General features: G+C 63.1%; 1 protein-coding gene across 1 annotated transcript; it reads right to left on the reverse strand.

Annotated features, from left to right (window-relative positions):
• Positions 1–4,198: 4,198 nt before the first annotated feature.
• PARP10 (poly(ADP-ribose) polymerase family member 10) lies at positions 4,199–12,816 on the reverse strand. Its single transcript, XM_010329963.3, has 11 exons — positions 12,630–12,816; positions 12,332–12,510; positions 11,998–12,252; positions 11,689–11,925; positions 10,946–11,607; positions 10,611–10,832; positions 10,409–10,505; positions 9,571–10,215; positions 9,342–9,475; positions 4,696–4,870; positions 4,199–4,620 (listed from the first exon to the last, which is right to left on the reverse strand). The coding sequence occupies exons 2-11, from the start codon at positions 12,501–12,503 to the stop codon at positions 4,274–4,276; spliced, it is 2,946 nt and encodes a 981-aa protein (XP_010328265.2). The 5' UTR covers positions 12,504–12,510; positions 12,630–12,816; the 3' UTR covers positions 4,199–4,273.
• Positions 12,817–15,875: the final 3,059 nt, after the last annotated feature.

The raw sequence follows: 15,875 nt of genomic DNA on the forward strand, positions 1-15,875 counted from the left end.
CGCCCCGCGCTCCCTGCGCGCCGCTGAGAACTTTCCCGTCGCAACGCTGGAGACGACCGAGTCGGTCTAAAGAACCCTCAAAACACAAAAGCAAACAGAAATTCAGCACACACCGGAGGACCGGAATCGGCCACGCACAGAAGGAAGAAACGCTTCGTGATCATTAAAACGACTCTTTCCAGCCCTCGGCTGGGCAAAGCCCCGGCTCTCCCGGCCTTCACCAATGCGGACACATTTTCTTTTTTTTTCTTTTTTCTTTTGAGACAGAGTCTCCTCTGTCACCCAGGTGAATGCCGTGGCGCGACCTCGGCTCCCTGCAACCTCCTCCCGGGGTTCAAGCGATTCTCCTGCCTCAGCCTCCCAAGGAGCTGGAATTATAGGTGCTGCCACCACCCTTGGGTAACTCTGTATTTTTAGTAGAGATGGGGTTTCACCATCTCGGCCACCCTTCCTCGGATGCCCCTGGCCATGTTTTTTCAAGCTTAAAACCACATGTCCTGTAACTCAAGTCCAGCTTCCAGGAGGCAGGTCCTAAGGGAACCACCAAGGACGCAGCGCCCTGGCCGGGGGTGCTGGCTGCGGCACAGCCTTTGCCGTGAGCGCGGGAGGCGGCCACAGGCAGCCGGGGCCTCGGCCCCCCCTCCACAACTGTAAAGGTGATGCTGAGGAAAGCCCAGGTGTGGGAACGACACAACTGATTCCCTTTCAAGTGGAGATAAATGACATTTCTTTTAAAAGTCCGTGTAACGTGAAAACCGCTGAAGGTCACGCACCTCGCACCAGACGCTGGGGCCGGGGCTGGGTGCAGGGTGCAGGGTGCTGACCCTCTCCTTCCCTGCGTCTTGCTCCCCCCAGCCCCACTTCCTGCAGCCTCCTCGGGGCTCAGCACCCGGCCCTGCAGCCCTCGCCGGCTCCCGCAGAGGCCCTCCCTGCCCTCCGGCGGGAACAGGTCCCGACTCTCCAGCCCAAGCCTCAGAGCTCCGGCTCCTCCCTCTCCGAGCACACCCTTCCCGTGGCCTCCAGCTCTAGGTCACCCACTTCTCTCCTGCCCTCCCCCTTCCCCAGGGCTCTCGCTGGGTCCTTCCCGTCCTTCTCCCAGGACCCGCAGCGACTGGAGAGCACGGCCAGATCCTGGCCCGGGAGGAGGCTGGGGCTCCGGACGGCCGGGCACCGCTCCCTAGACACCGCTTCTGCACATTCCACGTGCCCCCACCCCGCGGCAGCAGCCAAGACCGAGGGCCTGGTGGGCAGCGCTGCCCCAGGAGCCCAAAACATTCTCCTTGTTGCGGCTGGGCACTGGACCGCTTTAAAGTCAGGGATGGGCGCCGGGCAAGCAGCCCAGCCCCGGGCCGCAAGCACCGCCCGGGCGGGGCCGGCAGGGGGCGCTGTGCCGCCGCGCTCACCCCCCTCCGCCCCCCCCGCTCACCCGGGACGCGCAGACCCCCCCTCCGCCCGCGCTCACCCGGGACGCGCAGACCCCCCCCACCCCGCTCACCCGGGACGCGCAGACCCCCCCCACCCCGCTCACCCGGGACGCGCAGACCCCCCCCGCCCACGCTCACCCGGGACGCGCAGACCCCCCCCCCGCCCGCGCTCACCCGGGACGCGCAGACCCCCCCCACCCCGCTCACCCGGGACGCGCAGACCCCCCCCCGCCCGCGCTCACCAGGGACGCGCAGACCCCCCCACCGCCCGCGCTCACCCGGGACGCGCAGACCCCCCCACCGCCCGCGCTCACCCGGGACGCGCAGACCCCCCCCCCGCCCGCGCTCACCAGGGACGCGCAGACCCCCCCACCGCCCGCGCTCACCCGGGACGCGCAGACCCCCCCCACCCCGCTCACCCGAGACGCGCAGACCCCCCCCCGCCCGCGCTCACCCGGGACGCGCAGACCCCCCCGGCCTCCCACCCGGCCCCAGCCCCGGCGCCCGGCACGCGGCGGGAACCGTCAACCCGCGAGTGACAAGCAGGTGCACAGGCGAGGCCCTGCGCAGTTACCTGCGATGCGAATGACCGCCCGCTCCGCAGGGTCCAGGACACTCCCGTTGGTCCTGGCGCCACCCGCGCTGCGCCGGCTCCGCTGCGTTTTCCCAAGGTTCCAGGGCAGGGTGTCGCCAGGGCTGGGTGAGCCACTGCTTCCATTGGAGACATCTTCGGCGACTGCCCGCACCTCAGCGTCCTCACCCGACATGGCCTCCTGGGGCGGGAGCGGGAGGGGGTCACAACTCTGCCGGTTCAGGAGTGGACTCCGCACGCTGACCCACCCACCTCCTTCTTAACCGAGACACTGAGCCCAGCCCACCCACCCTCTCACCGGGACACCGGCACCCACACACCTGCACCCTGCTGCACCCACACACTGACACCCATGCTCTCGCCCCAGGCACTGACTACTCTCTCTCCATCCACGACTGCCTCGCCCCCTCCCACCCATTCCTCAGAAACCCACGCGCGGACCCAGTGACCCCCACCCAGCCACCGGCCTCACCCTCCAGTCCGTCACCAGGACACTGACCACCCTGGCCACCCCCACGCCACCCTGGCCACACTGGCTGCCACGCTCCTTAGTCGCCAACACCCCAACCGCCTACTCTGTCACCCAGGGGCGGGACCAGCCCAGGACCGACCACCCTCCACCCTGTCAAATGGAAGGGGAGGGGGAGACTACCTTCACTCAGACCCCGGCCTCCACCGCCTCCATCCCAAACCTGACTCTTGGATGAATCCTCTAATCGCAGGCAGGAGAGGCCATCAAGGAACGCGGACCACCGCCCCCTCCGCCCACTGGGTCATCCAAGAAGGACACCCAAGCCCTCCCCCTGGACACCGGCAGTCCACCTCCAAGCTGTCTCGACCTCTAGGTCTCCCCATTACGCTCCCCAACCTCGGCCCGCAGTCCCACCTCGATCTCCGCAGCAAAGGCCTATAAATAGCTGCAGCCGCAGCGGCGTGGGCCGTGGGAGCTCTGCGGCGGGGAGGCCGGGGAGGGTGCCCGGGCCGCCGCTCCAGCAGCCCACCGTGGGGGCGCGCACACCCGCACCGCAGACGCAACCGGGGCGCGCGAATACCCACTTGCGCACACGCCTCAGCCCCCGTCCCCAAGAGCGCTGCGTGCGGGAGGTGAATGGGGCTCTGTCTCGGCGGGGTGGGCTGGCGTGGGGGCACAATGTGGGCTCTGTGCCTCCGCCCTCAGGCCAAGGGCCAGGAAGGAGACCGCGGGCGCCGCGCAGAGGGCCGCCGCCCCCCGCCCCCGCTGGCCCTTCCCCCGGCCGCCCCGGGGCAGCCCCCCGCCCGGAGCCCTGCGGTCAGCCGCGCCTCCCCAGCAGCCTTTCCTGCCCACACCCCGGGCGCCGCCCGTCCAGTTCCGCAGTGTCGGGCGCGCAGCGAGGCGCCGTCCTCTCGAGGGAGGGCAGGAGGGCCGCGGCGCAGCCCTGGCTCCGTGTGACCTGCGACCGGAGACCCCCCCCCGACCCCTACCCCGCAGCGCCCGCACGCGGCGCGCCCTGGCATCCCGGCCGCGGTCCTACGTGCCTGGTGGCTCCGCTCGCTTCAGCTCTGCCGCCGCAGCCAGACTGCTCCGAGCCGGAGAGCGCTGGAGGCGGCGCAGGCGGGGCGACCCCGAGCCCCGCCCCGGCCCCCACCCAGAGCCGCGCCGCGCGGGCCCGGCCGAGAGCTGCCGAGCGCTGTCCGCGAGATCGGGCGCCCGTGTCCGCGTGGGGCAGGCGAGACCAGCGGCGCGGCGGGGCCGGGGCCGGCGGGGGCGACTCGGCCGGGGCGGCCGCGCACACCTGAGCGCGGGCGCACGGGGCGGGCCGGTCGGCAAGGAGACGCGGTCGGCGCCGGCGTGCGTGACACCGGAACGCCGCGCGCTCGCCCGGGCGCGCGCTGGGCCCCGCCCCGCCCCGCGGCGCCCCTCGGGAGCCGCAGACCCCGCCCCTGGGCCGCGGGGGTTCCCGCTCCCCCAGCGGAGGTCGCAGTCGGAGTTCCCGGGGCCCTCACGCCCGGTTTCACGTTCACGTTTATTCACACAACGGAGCCGCTCGGAGCGAGGACGCGGGCGGTGTCGCCGCCCCCTCCTCCCGGCCCTGCTGCCCCGGCCCCGCCCCGCTCGGCCGCCGCCGACCCCAACCCTCGGCCCCGCCTTCGGGGGCCGGCGGCGGGAGGCAGGGCGTCGCCGCGGTCCGCTCCGGCGGCCACGGTGGGGGGCGGGGGCGTCAGGCTGGGCGGAGTCGGGGGGCCTGGGCAGCAGGAGGCCAGAGGGGGGCCCCTGCGGTCAGGTGGCGGGGGAGGGGCCCCGGAGCCCAGAGGGGTCGTCGGGGGGAGCCCGGGGCGTGCGCTCGCAGGTGATGAGGTGGGTGGGCAGCGCCTGCGTGTCGTGGAAGATGACGAAGATGCTGGGCTGGCGGATGCAGTCCGCCGCGCTGTCGTAGCGCAGGAGCACGTGGCCGGGGCCCCGCAGAGGGGGCGCGAGCAGACCGCGATGGCCCTGCCCGTAGTCGCCGGTCAGCACCCGTGCCACGAACACCGCCTTGTGGCCATCGGCGTTGGGGGGCGAGAAGCGGTCCTGCACCGACATGGAGGCGCGCGTGGCGAAATACACGCCCTTTCCGTAGACTGTGGCTGCAGGGAGGACGCAGCAAGGTCAGCGCGGTCGGGGTGGGCAGAGCCCCCGCCCCTGCCGGGCTCAGGCCTCACCGTTGCGGCCGCAGAAGCTGCGGTTGAAGCCGTGGGCGCAGATGTCAGGCACTGCCCGCGCCGTCGTGCCGTGGTACAGCACCTGCTCCACGGGGCGCCGCGCACATCGCTGCAGCAGGCGCTCCCGGTACAGCTCATACTGCTGCTGCAGCAGCGCGTGCGACACTCGCTCCACCTGCGGGACGCCAGGGCCAGGCTTAGACACCCTCCCTAGGCAGGGCAGACCGGAGCCCTCTGTTGGAGGAGTCCAGGGCTCCGGGGAGACCCTGCAGCCCCGTCATGCTCTGTCCAGCAGCGGACAGTAGCACCTCCGTGGGCAAGTGACGTCAGAGGGCCTCTGGGGAGGCCTGACCCCTCCAGGGGAGTCTGACGCCCTCCTCCCCCTCCCATGGAAGGAATCTGGGGGTGGGCAAACCCCACCCACTCAGAGCCAGGCCTCTGCAGAGGAAAGCTGAGCCAGGGTCCTGTGCTGCCTACAGCACTGGACTGCAATACCAGACCGCTCAGTGGGAGAGAAGGCCTCCGGTGACTAATCTGACAGCCCTGGGAAACACTTCTAAAGAAATTCTAAATAGTTTCTTCAGAGGAACGCAGAAGAACACCCTGTCCACTAAACAAGACTAGCTGCTACGAAAGGGAACTAGTCTGAAAATGATCGTGCTCTTGCGTTCAGAAAGGGACCCTGAGCTAGATCCAGGGGGTGAGGAAGTGGTTCAAGCTAAAGGCCCAGCTAGTGGTCTAGATGGAGTTCAGGACCTGACAGAGTGCAGAGCTAACGGAAGAGAAAAAGGGCCTGGCGGAGAGCAGGCGAGGCGGGGTGGTGTCTGAGCCCACGCAGCAGGAGCTCCAGCACACACAGGGCAGACGGCTTCCCTGAGCGGAAGGAACATCTTCAGATACACAGGATCCATGAAACGCCAAGAAGGGCACTGGGGCAAGACATGTGCCCCGGCACCCACCTGCCAGGAAGCCTCAACCTTCAGAGCAAAAGAAAACCCTGCGAGTTTACACACACACACACACAGAAGTCAATACGCAAACGGGAAGGAATCTCACCTTCTCACACTGGGTCTCTCACTACTGACACCAGATGCTAAGAACCATGGGGAGATATATATACTTTTTTAAGACGGGGTTTCACCATGTTGGTCCGGCTGGTCTTGAACTCCTGACCTCAGGTGATCCACCCGCCTTAGCCTCCAAAGTGTTTGGATTACAGGCGTGAGCCACCACGCCCAGCCAGGGGAGATATTTTTTAACTTTCCAAGAAAAATATTTTTTAAGAAGGAAGAAAAACAGCAATGTTTTCAAATATCTGAGGAAAAACATATTTTGAACCTGAGCGCTAAATCCAGCCAAACTATTAATGAAGAATGAGAACAAATAACGGCATATTAGGACGTGCAAGAACCAGGAAGTTTACACCAACATCAAACTGTAGTTGCAAAATACCTCTCATTGTAAAGGTCAATGTAAATTTAAAAGTCGGCCGGGCGCAGTGGCTCATGCCTGTAATGCCAACACTTTGGGAGGCTGAGGCAGGCGGATCACCTGAGATCAGGAGTTTGAGACCAGCCTGACCAATATGGTGAACCCCCGTCTCTACTAAAATTACAGAAATTAGCCGGGCATGGTGGTGTGCACCTGTGGTCCCAGCTACTCAGGAAACTGAGGCAGGAGAATCACTTGAATCTGGGAGGCAGAGGTTGCAGTGAGCTGAGATCACGCCGTTACACTCCAGTTGGGGCAACAGAGCACGACTCCGTCTCAAAAAGCTATGCATGTATATATTTATATTTATATATACATATGCACAAAAAGTAGCTGGGTGTGGTGGGGTGTGCCTGTAGTTCCAACTACTTGGGAGGCTGAGGAGGAATCACTTGAACCCAGGAGGCCAAGGTTGCAGTGAGCCAAGATCATGCCACTGCACACCAACCTGGGCAGCAGAGATACTGTATCAAAAAAAATTATACGTATGTATATATTTATTTATATATATATAAATTTAGAAGTCAAAAATTTTACCACCCACTCAAGGAGATACTTGCACTGAACAGAAGAATCTACTGAAAGGTAGCAGCAGGCATTGAGCAACTCGGGGTCAAGCACGACCCAGAAGAAATGAAGAAAGTCAAAAAAAGAAGCGTCACTAGCCTGGAATCCTAGAATAGCTTTCTCACAGAACACAGTTTTAATAACTCGGATTTCATTTCTCTATGGCTCAATGGTAAATATTTTTTCATTATTATAGTATGTCTACCAACCTACGGCCCAAGCATGGAGGCTTTGTGATACTTACAGAAACCTTTACTGCATAATAAAGATAACATAACTGACCAAGTTGAGTTGGAAGGTTGGGGAGGAGGCAAAAGAATTTTTTCACTGCATACCATTTAAAGACCTAAAGGGCTCACTCAAAGAACCAAGTATGAATAATTAACAAAACCACCAGGATATGAGCTCAGTGCGTCTGGGTGCTGGCGATGCTGGTGGTGCTGAGTGGTGAGGGAGTGTTGGTGAAACTGACAGTGCAGTGGTGAAGGTGGTGGTGGTGGTGATAGTGAGTGGTGACGGTGACGGTGATGGTGGTGGTGACAGTGATGGTGACAGTGGTGGTGATGGTGGTGGTGATAGTGATGATAGTAAGTGGTGAAGATGAAGGTGACGGTGGTGGTGATGGTGGTGGTGATAGTGAGTGGTGAAGGTGAAGGTGATGATGGTGGTGATAGTGAGTGGTGAAGGTGGTGAAGGTGGTGGTGGTGATAGTAGGTGGTGAAGGTGAAGGTGGTGATGGTGGTGGTGATAGTGAGTGGTGAAGGTGGTGGTGACGGTGTGGTGGTGGTGGTGGTGGTGATAGTAGGTGGTGAAGGTGAAGGTGGTGATGGTGGTGGTGATGGTGGTGGTGAAGGTGGTGGTGACGGTGTGATGGTGGTAATGGTGGTGGTGGTGGTCAGGTCTGGAGACAACCAGAGGTTCTTTCTGCATTTCTGACCCGCTCCTGGTGGACGGCAACACTCCTGGCAACTTTGAGCATCAAGAGTTGAGAGTGCCCCGCCCAGTGTCCCCAGCACAGTGTCCCCAGCACAGTGTCCCCAGCACAGTGTCCCCAGCACTCTAGTGTCCCCAGCACAGTGACCCCAGCACAGTGTCCCCAGCACAGTGACCCCAGCACTGTAGTGTCCCCAGCACAGTGTCCCCAGCACAGTGACCCCAGCACTGTAGTGTCCCCAGCACTGTAGTGTCCCCAGCACAGTGACCCCAGCACAGTGACCCCAGCACTGTAGTGTCCCCAGCACTGTAGTGTCCCCAGCACTGTAGTGTCCCCAGCACAGTGACCCCAGCACTGTAGTGTCCCCAGCACTGTAGTGTCCCCAGCACAGTGTCCCCAGCACAGTGACCCCAGCACTGTAGTGTCCCCAGCACAGTGTCCCCAGCACAGTGACCCCAGCACTGTAGTGTCCCCAGCACTGTAGTGTCCCCAGCACAGTGACCCCAGCACAGTGACCCCAGCACTGTAGTGTCCCCAGCACTGTAGTGTCCCCAGCACAGTGACCCCAGCACTGTAGTGTCCCCAGCACTGTAGTGTCCCCAGCACAGTGTCCCCAGCACTGTAGTGTCCCTTCCTTCTCACCTGACTGCAGCCAACCCTCTCTGATTCCCTCTCCTCAGCTATGAGCACCTGAGTCTTCTGAGCTGGAAACCCTCCTTCCCATCGCTCCCTCCTCTGCGGCTGATTTCCACAGCCGCCCCTCCCTCACCTCCATTTCCTCTTTGCCCCCCCCAACCCTAATTCACCAGCAGGCCCGCTCGACCTCCCTCCCTCCCTAGTCCTTCCTTCAGGGAGGACTGATGCTGTGGCCCCACTGCCCTCTGGCCACCACTGCCTGTGACCCCACTGCCTCCGTGACCCCGCTGCCTCGGTGACCCCGCTGCCTCCGTGACCCCGCTGCCTCCGTGACCCCGCTGCCTCCGTGACCCCGCTGCCTCCGGGACCCCGCTGCCTCCGTGACCCCGCTGCCTCCGTGGCCCCGCTGCCTCCGTGACCCCGCTGCCTCCGGGACCCCGCTGCCTCGGTGACCCCACTGCCTCCGTGACCCCGCTGCCTCGGTGACCCCGCTGCCTCCGTGACCCCGCTGCCTCCGTGACCCCGCTGCCTCCGTGGCCCCGCTGCCTCCGTGACCCCGCTGCCTCCGGGACCCCGCTGCCTCCGGGACCCCACACACTCATGCTTCCCTGGCCTCCCTTGTCACTCCTTCTTAGCCTCCTCTCCCTTCACTTGGCTGGGGTGGTGAAGGAACCAAAACCCCCGGCTTCTGAGACGTGCTCATGCCCAGGGTTGCCAAATGTAGCAAGTAAGAACACAGGCAGGGGCTGTCGCGCCGCTGTGGGGGCCGAAGAGCGCCCGGAACAGCGCGAGGGAGTTTGGGGAACGAGCCATTCTCACTATGGCCACAAGATGGCATCACTGCCCCGTGCTCCAAATGAGGAAACTGAGGCATGGCGCTGGTCCCGTAGTCCCTGGTGACCCGGCCAGGAGTAGCAGAGCGGGGACCTCACTCAGGCCCCCCCAGCCTCCGTTCCTTCCTGTTTCCCTTCTTTGTGAATGCCCTCTGGGCAGGGCGAGGGGCAGCGCACGGACTCACGCGGACGACGTGGACGCTGCTGCGGGCGGCGTCCAGGGTGTCGTAGAAGGCCTGCACCACCTCCCGGAACTCCCCGGCGCTCTCTGCCAGGCGCTCCAGCTTGTTCCAGGGCGCCTTCAGTGTCTGCTCCGCCACTGACGCGGGGAAACGGAGGTCAGCGCCACGCCTGAGCCCCCGGCCCCCGCAGCCAGCCCACCCCACCGTGTCTCGGTCCAGGGTGTAGACTCACAGGTAGGGCCTGGAGCTGCGGAGGGAAAGGCCAGGCTCTGATCCCAGGGCCCAGCCAGAAGTGCCGCCAAGTGGCGGGCGGCGCGGGCAGGGTGGGCCCCGAAGCCACGGAGGACGGTGCCGTCACCACGCGGGGTGACACTCACGCCGTGGCACCGCTCCAGGCGAGCGCACAGCTCTGCCGGCAGCGCGCAGCGCCAGGGCCCCACCGCCTCCTCCTGAAGGTGGGTCTCCAAGGCAGCCCTGAGCGCCTGGTCCAGCTCCTCCACATCCTGCTCGAAGGCCGAGTGCACCACCAGCTGGGCCCCGACATCACTTCCCCCGTCTCGGGGGCCTCCTGCCTCCCACGGGAGCTGCTCCAGCAGGGACAGGGCTAGGGCCTGCTGCAGCGCGGCGGCCTCCTCCTGCTCAGCCGCCCGGCCCTGAGGCTCCAGTGACCGGTGGAGGGCCAGCTGCAGCGCGGCCTCCTCCTCCAGCCGCCTCGGGGCCTCGGTGCTGGGGGCCACGGGCTCGTCCTCCTCAGGCCCTGGGGTCGCCTCCTCCTCCGGGTGCTCCTGAGGCTTCTCCTCCTCCAGATCTGCAGGCAGCCGGCTCTCCCCGTCAAGGTCTGGGCCCTCCAGGGTGGCCAGCCGTTCTCGGACCTCCTCTGGGAGCAGGGAGAGGCCACTGGGTCAGGGGCTGGGCCCAGGGGGAGTTGGAATGGGTGAAAGATGGGGAATGAGTTTAGGGGGTGACAGGGTGGGCCTAAGATGGGTCATTAGACAGATGGGAGCCTAGAGCAGGGCGGGGAGGTCACGAGAGGGCCACAGGATGTGCTGCGGGCTCCCAGGTAGCCCTACCCAGGCTCACGTCCTCCCGGTCACTGCCTGTACTGTCGGGGGGCCACAGGGCGTGGGCATGGCCAGGGAGCAGCGGGAGGGCCTCCGCAGAGTCCACCTGTGGGGAGAGGATATCAGGGCCACCAGCCTCTGGACAAGGGCAGAGGAGGCCTGGGGCAGAGGCGTAAGAACGGGGAGGGCAGGGGCGGGACTCCATCTCTACCTCTTCAAGGCCTGTGTCCCAGGTGGCTGTGGCCAGGCGCTCCGTCCCAAAGACACACTGGAACTGAGCCTCCAGCCCACGGAGCAGGCGCTGCCCTTCTGGGCCCAGGAGAAACCTGGCGCTGCCCGGGTGCTCCAGGTGTAGCACGTGGCAGCCAATGCTGCCCAGCAGGCTCTGCAGAAATTCCTCGGCCGCCTGGCAGGAGGCCTGGGCTCCGCAGAGCTGCAGGGCCATGGCAGAGGGGCGGTTTGCAGGTTTAGAGCACAGGAAAGGCACTCTGAGCACCCAGTCGGAGGAGGGGGGCCGAAGGTTAGGAGTCCTGAGGGGTCACTCACCCGAAAGCCAGTCACATCTGATCCTTCCAGTGGGAAGAGGGCGACGTCTCCCAGGCCCGCCAGAAGGTCCTCATGATACAGCTGCAGGAAGCGCATTGCGCCCGGCTCCATCGACAGCACCGTCTCCACCAGGCCCTCGTGCCCCGGCAGCCCCACGTGCCCTGGGCTCACGGGCCCCGCCTGCTCCAGAGACCCCACGGCGATCTCTGGGGGACCCAGCAGCCCCTCCTGCCCTGGCGAGTCCGTGACAATTTCCACCAGGCCCTCCTGCCCCAGCAACCCCTTAGAGATCTCCAGCAGGCCTGCAGACCCCACAGGCCCCAGGCTCATGGGCCCCTCCTGTTCCTGTAACCCCACAGACCTCAGGCTTACCAGCCCCTCATGTTCCAGAGACCCCATGGGACCTGTCCTCAGAGAGGCCCCTGACGGCCCTGGTTCCTCGCCAGAGCCCCCTGTCACAGTCTCTGTACCCTGCAGAGCGGTCGCCAGCCCTCCGGTCCTCAGGAGAGCACGCTCCATGGCCCTACGCCCCAGGGTGGACGGGTGGTCCCCTCCACTGGCGTTCTCGGCCAGCTCCTCGGGCTCCAGGACCTCATAGTGGGGGACGAGGCTCAGCTCTGAGCCCTGCAGCCGGTGTTCCCGCCGCAGCACCCGTTCTGCCACTTGGAGGAAGGGAAAGGACAGAAGCCTTCAGGTTTCTGCAGCAGAGGGAGGGTCGGCTGACTCTGCCCCGCCCCACTCACCTTGCCACTGCTGGAAGGAGGCAGCAACGCCCAGGGGCGCGGGCAGGCGTCGCAGGCCCTCCAGGGGCCCCCCGCCACTGCGACGCTCATTCTCCAGGTACAGCTCCAGCAGCAGCGGGTCCGCAGAGGCACCGTCCCCCAGCACGCGCACCGCTCGGGTCTGGGGCACCCGGGCCAGGGACACCAAGGCCCCCTCCAGGCGCAGCTTCTGGGCCTGCTCCTCCAGGACACGGACATCTGCGGGGAATTTGCAGGTCAGCTCAGGGCACCTTCCCTGGCCGGCACCTCAGCCCCCACCCCGCCTCTCACCTGTCTCAGAAAGGGGCTTCAGCAACTGGACCAGAGCCCGGTCCGGCCGGGGGCTGGCCAAGGCACAGCAGGGCTGCACCGGGAGCCCCGAGGCACGAAGCAAGGCCTGGACATGCTGCTCCAGGAGCTGGGGTGCAGTGCCAGGGGGCAGTCCTTGGAGAAGCAGGCGTGCCGGGGCTCGTGGGGGAGCTGGCCGCAGGCTCAGCCGGACGCCATGGAGTTCGTGACCTGCCCGGGCCAAGACCCTCTCGGCATCTGCGGGCAGGGACGGGGCACAACGTCAGGCATCAGAACATCAGGGCACCCAGGCTGCCCCTGCAGCCATCCCCCTCACCTGCAGGCTCTCTGAAGGTGAGGATACCCCCACAGCCCAGTCTCTGCCAGCTCAACACAGGTCCCCCTCCAGAGCGTCGGCGGTTCTCAAAGTAGAGCGTGAGCAGCTCGTCGGGCACAGCAGGCGACAGTCCACGGACCTCCACTGCCACCCCCGCCTCTGCCTCTGCCATTGCAACCCTGAGACGGGGCATCAGGTGGGTAGAGGAGCAGCCCACTCCACCCCTCCTACCCCTCCCAGGCCCCTCTGAGGTGTGCCCGCAACGCTCCCCCATTATGGATGGCCCCACACCCAGTACCTTCAGCCCATGGGCTCAGCCAGGACTCCTGCGCCTGCCCCTCAGCAAGCCTAACTCTGCACGGTACCCGGAAAACAAAAGTGAAACTGAAAGCCGGAAGGAGGGAGGGAGGGAGCAGCTGGGCCCTGGGTCAGGCCGGGTACTGGGGGCCAAGTGCTTCCTCTCCTGCTGCAGCCCAACCCCCAGCTGACCAGGAAGCGTTGGCCAGGTTAAACCCCTGGGGACCCTCCAGGCAGCCCAGCCCAGCCCACTGGCCCCATTTGGACCACTCCAGCCCCTGGCTGGCAGGGTGGACATGAGTGTCCTCTGGCGGACCTCCACTCCCCTGGCCTCCGTGGTGGGAAAGTGGCCTATCACTCTCCCCACTAAATCCACCAAGGGGCCTGAGTCACTGCCCCTCGCTCAGGATCTCCAAGCCTCTGTGTCCATAACACCTTCTGCCCACAAAGTTCTGGATCTCCGGGCCCAAGCCCGGCCAAGGCTGGCCTTCAACGCCCCCAGCAAACTTCTCAACCCTGTTCCTGGTCCCTCGCACCCGTCAGGTGCTGAGCACAGGAAGCTCCCCACCCTTGATTTTCAAGAGTGTGGATCCCAGCACAGCCTCCCTCGGCCTCGGGTCCTGCCTGGCCATTCCTGCAGCTTTCTCCCCCGCCTGCACCGCCTCATCTCACACCATCCCTGGCATCGTCACAAGTAACCCCAGAAGGTGACAGGGTGACGGTACCACTGCATTCCTTGATGCCACTAATCCACACCACAGATGGGGAAACGAAGGTACAGACCGGCTCACAGCAGCTCCAGGCCTCAACCCTGGGCGGTGCCTTCAGAATCCACACTCCCACTCGCCACAAGACCCCCACATCACCCAAGCACCGTTTGCTTCCGGCCACTCATAAAGAGCTGTGCCCACTATTGGTCTCCATCGCCCACTTCCCGCTCACCCTCAGCCCACTAAAGCCCTGGCCAGCCTGCACTCCTAGCCCTGCCCAGGTGGCACGCCTGCTGCCCCGACCCTGGCCCCAGCCTCCAGCATCTCTTGCTAGGTATCTATGCTAACCTCTTAACTATTCTCTGTCTGCCACTCCCACAGTGGGTCCTCAACAGAGGGGTCAGGGTGTGCCTTGTAAAGTGACACCAGCTGCTGCTACAGCTCCCAGCATCAGCAACAGTAAAAACCAAAGTCCTGGGGACCGGGCGCGGTGACTCACGCCTGTAATCCCAGCAGTTTGGGAGGCTGAAGCAGGCGGATCACTTGAGGTCAGAAGTTTGATGCCAGCCTAGCCAACATGGTGAAACCCGTCTCTACGAAAAATACAAAAATTCGCTGGGCATGATGGCGGGCACCTGTAATCTCAGCTACTCTGGAACACTGAGGCAGGAGAATCACTTGAACCTGGAAGACGGAGGTTGCACTGAGCTGAGGTCATGCCACTGCCCTCCAGCCCGTGCAACAGAGTGAGATTGTCTCCAAAAAAACAGTCCTTTTGAGGACCTGCCGAGCTGCACCTGACCAGACCTCAGTCCCTTCTCTGGCCCCATGCCCCCTGCACACCCTGATGCTCAGAGGCCTCCAGGCTCCTCTTCCTGCAGAGCCTCAGGCCACTCCTGCCTCAGTGGCCTAGGACTGGCTCTTCCCTCTGCTTAGCCCCCGCCTTCCCACAAACCCCCATGGCCATCCCTCTGGCATGATCTCCCTTACTCTGCCCCTTTTTTTTTGAGATGGAGTTTTGCTCTTTTGCCCAGGGTGGAGTGAAGTGGTGTGATCTCAACTCACCGCAACCTCCACCTCCTGGGTTCAAGTGATTCTCCTGCCTCAGCCTCCCAAGTACCTGGGATTACAGGTGCACACTGCCAGGCACGCACCACCACACCTGGCTAATTTGTGTATTTTAGTAGAGACAGGGTTTCACCCTGTTGGCCAGGCTGGTCTCTAACTCCTGACCTCAAGTGATCCACCTGCCTCAACCTCCCAAAGTGCTGGGATTACAGGCGTGAGCCACCACGCCCAGCTATTTTATATTAATTTTATTATTTTATTTTATTTTATTTTATTTTGAGACAGTCTTGTTCTTGTCACCCAGGCTGGAGTGCAATGGCACCATCTCAGTTCACTGCAACCTCCACCTCCCGGGTTCAAGTGATTCTCCTGCCTCAGCTTTGCTATTAGCTAGGATTACAGGCGTGCACCACCATGCCCGGCTGGTACAAATTTTTATATTTTTAGTAAAGACAGAGTTTTGCCACGTTGGCCAGGCTGGTGTCAAACTCCAGACATCAGGTGATCTGCCTGCCTCAGCCTCCCAAAGTGGTGGGATTAAGGGTGTGAGCCACCACACCTGGCTGCATTTTATTTTTCTTAAAGGTCTCTCAAATTCTGTGAGCTTCTGCTTCTACAAACGTAAATCCATCCCTGCCTTTTCCATGTTTCCTCTTACAGAGCTCATCACAGGTTATCCATGAAGCCGAGACCCTGGCTGCAGGGGGCCTGCCACCAGCACCACTCACACCACAAGCAGATTGGTACACTTTCAGGAATTTCTGTGGACTGGTTGTTCAACTGGGGGTAACTTGAAACCAGCCTTGGTGGGAGTAGGCACACCATGGGCATGTGCCGAAGACACAGCCCAGGCTTCCCTCACTTGGTCCGGTTGCTAAACGTTGCACCAGCACACCATGGGTACAGGACTCGGAGCAGTCTGAGAGAGGCTGGCCCTCCAAGGGCAGGAGGGCAGGTCGGGTCCACGCCCGGGGCGGGAAGGCTGGCAGCACGATGCACCCTGCCCGCGTCAGTCACTGCTCCCCCAGAAGGACTCAGGAGCCAAGCAGAGAGGCGGCCTGGCCTCCAGTCCTGCTGTATCCCCAAGCCTCAGCCCCTCGCACCTTGTGAGGACGTCAGGAAAACAAGCGAGCATTGAGAGTCTCTAGTGTGGAAATAAGACCTCGTATTTGCTGGCACAAGAGGGTGACTGCAGTCAAAAATAATTTGATTGTACATTTTAAAACAACCACAAGATTATAATTGGATAGTTTGTAACACGGACAAATGCTGGAACTGCTGGATACTCCATTTACTCTGATGTGATTATTATGCACCGCATGCCTGTATCAAAACATCCCATGTAACCCATAAATATGGACACCTACTATGCACCCACAACAATTGACATATTTATATAAGGGTGTCTAGTAGCAAGCCAGGCAGAGTTTGGGCTGATAGAGAAATGGGGCAATCAAACAATGAGGCCT

Source organism: Saimiri boliviensis, chromosome 15 (assembly GCF_048565385.1).
Source record: "Saimiri boliviensis isolate mSaiBol1 chromosome 15, mSaiBol1.pri, whole genome shotgun sequence".
In the NCBI taxonomy this organism is placed as follows: Eukaryota; Metazoa; Chordata; class Mammalia; order Primates; family Cebidae; genus Saimiri; species Saimiri boliviensis.

What these genes read in the sequence shown, in the direction of transcription:
- PARP10 (XM_010329963.3), bottom strand. Translation starts at nt 12,503, where the DNA reads ATGGCAGAGGCAGAGGCGGGGGTGGCAGTGGAGGTCCGTGGACTGTCG. An exon ending in CCGGGAGGACGTGAGCCTGG is followed by an intron (nt 10,216 to 10,408) that starts GTAGGGCTACCT and finishes CCCTGCTCCCAG; the next exon opens with AGGAGGTCCGAGAACGGCTG. An exon ending in CAGCTTCTGCGGCCGCAACG is followed by an intron (nt 4,621 to 4,695) that starts GTGAGGCCTGAG and finishes TCCTCCCTGCAG; the next exon opens with CCACAGTCTACGGAAAGGGC.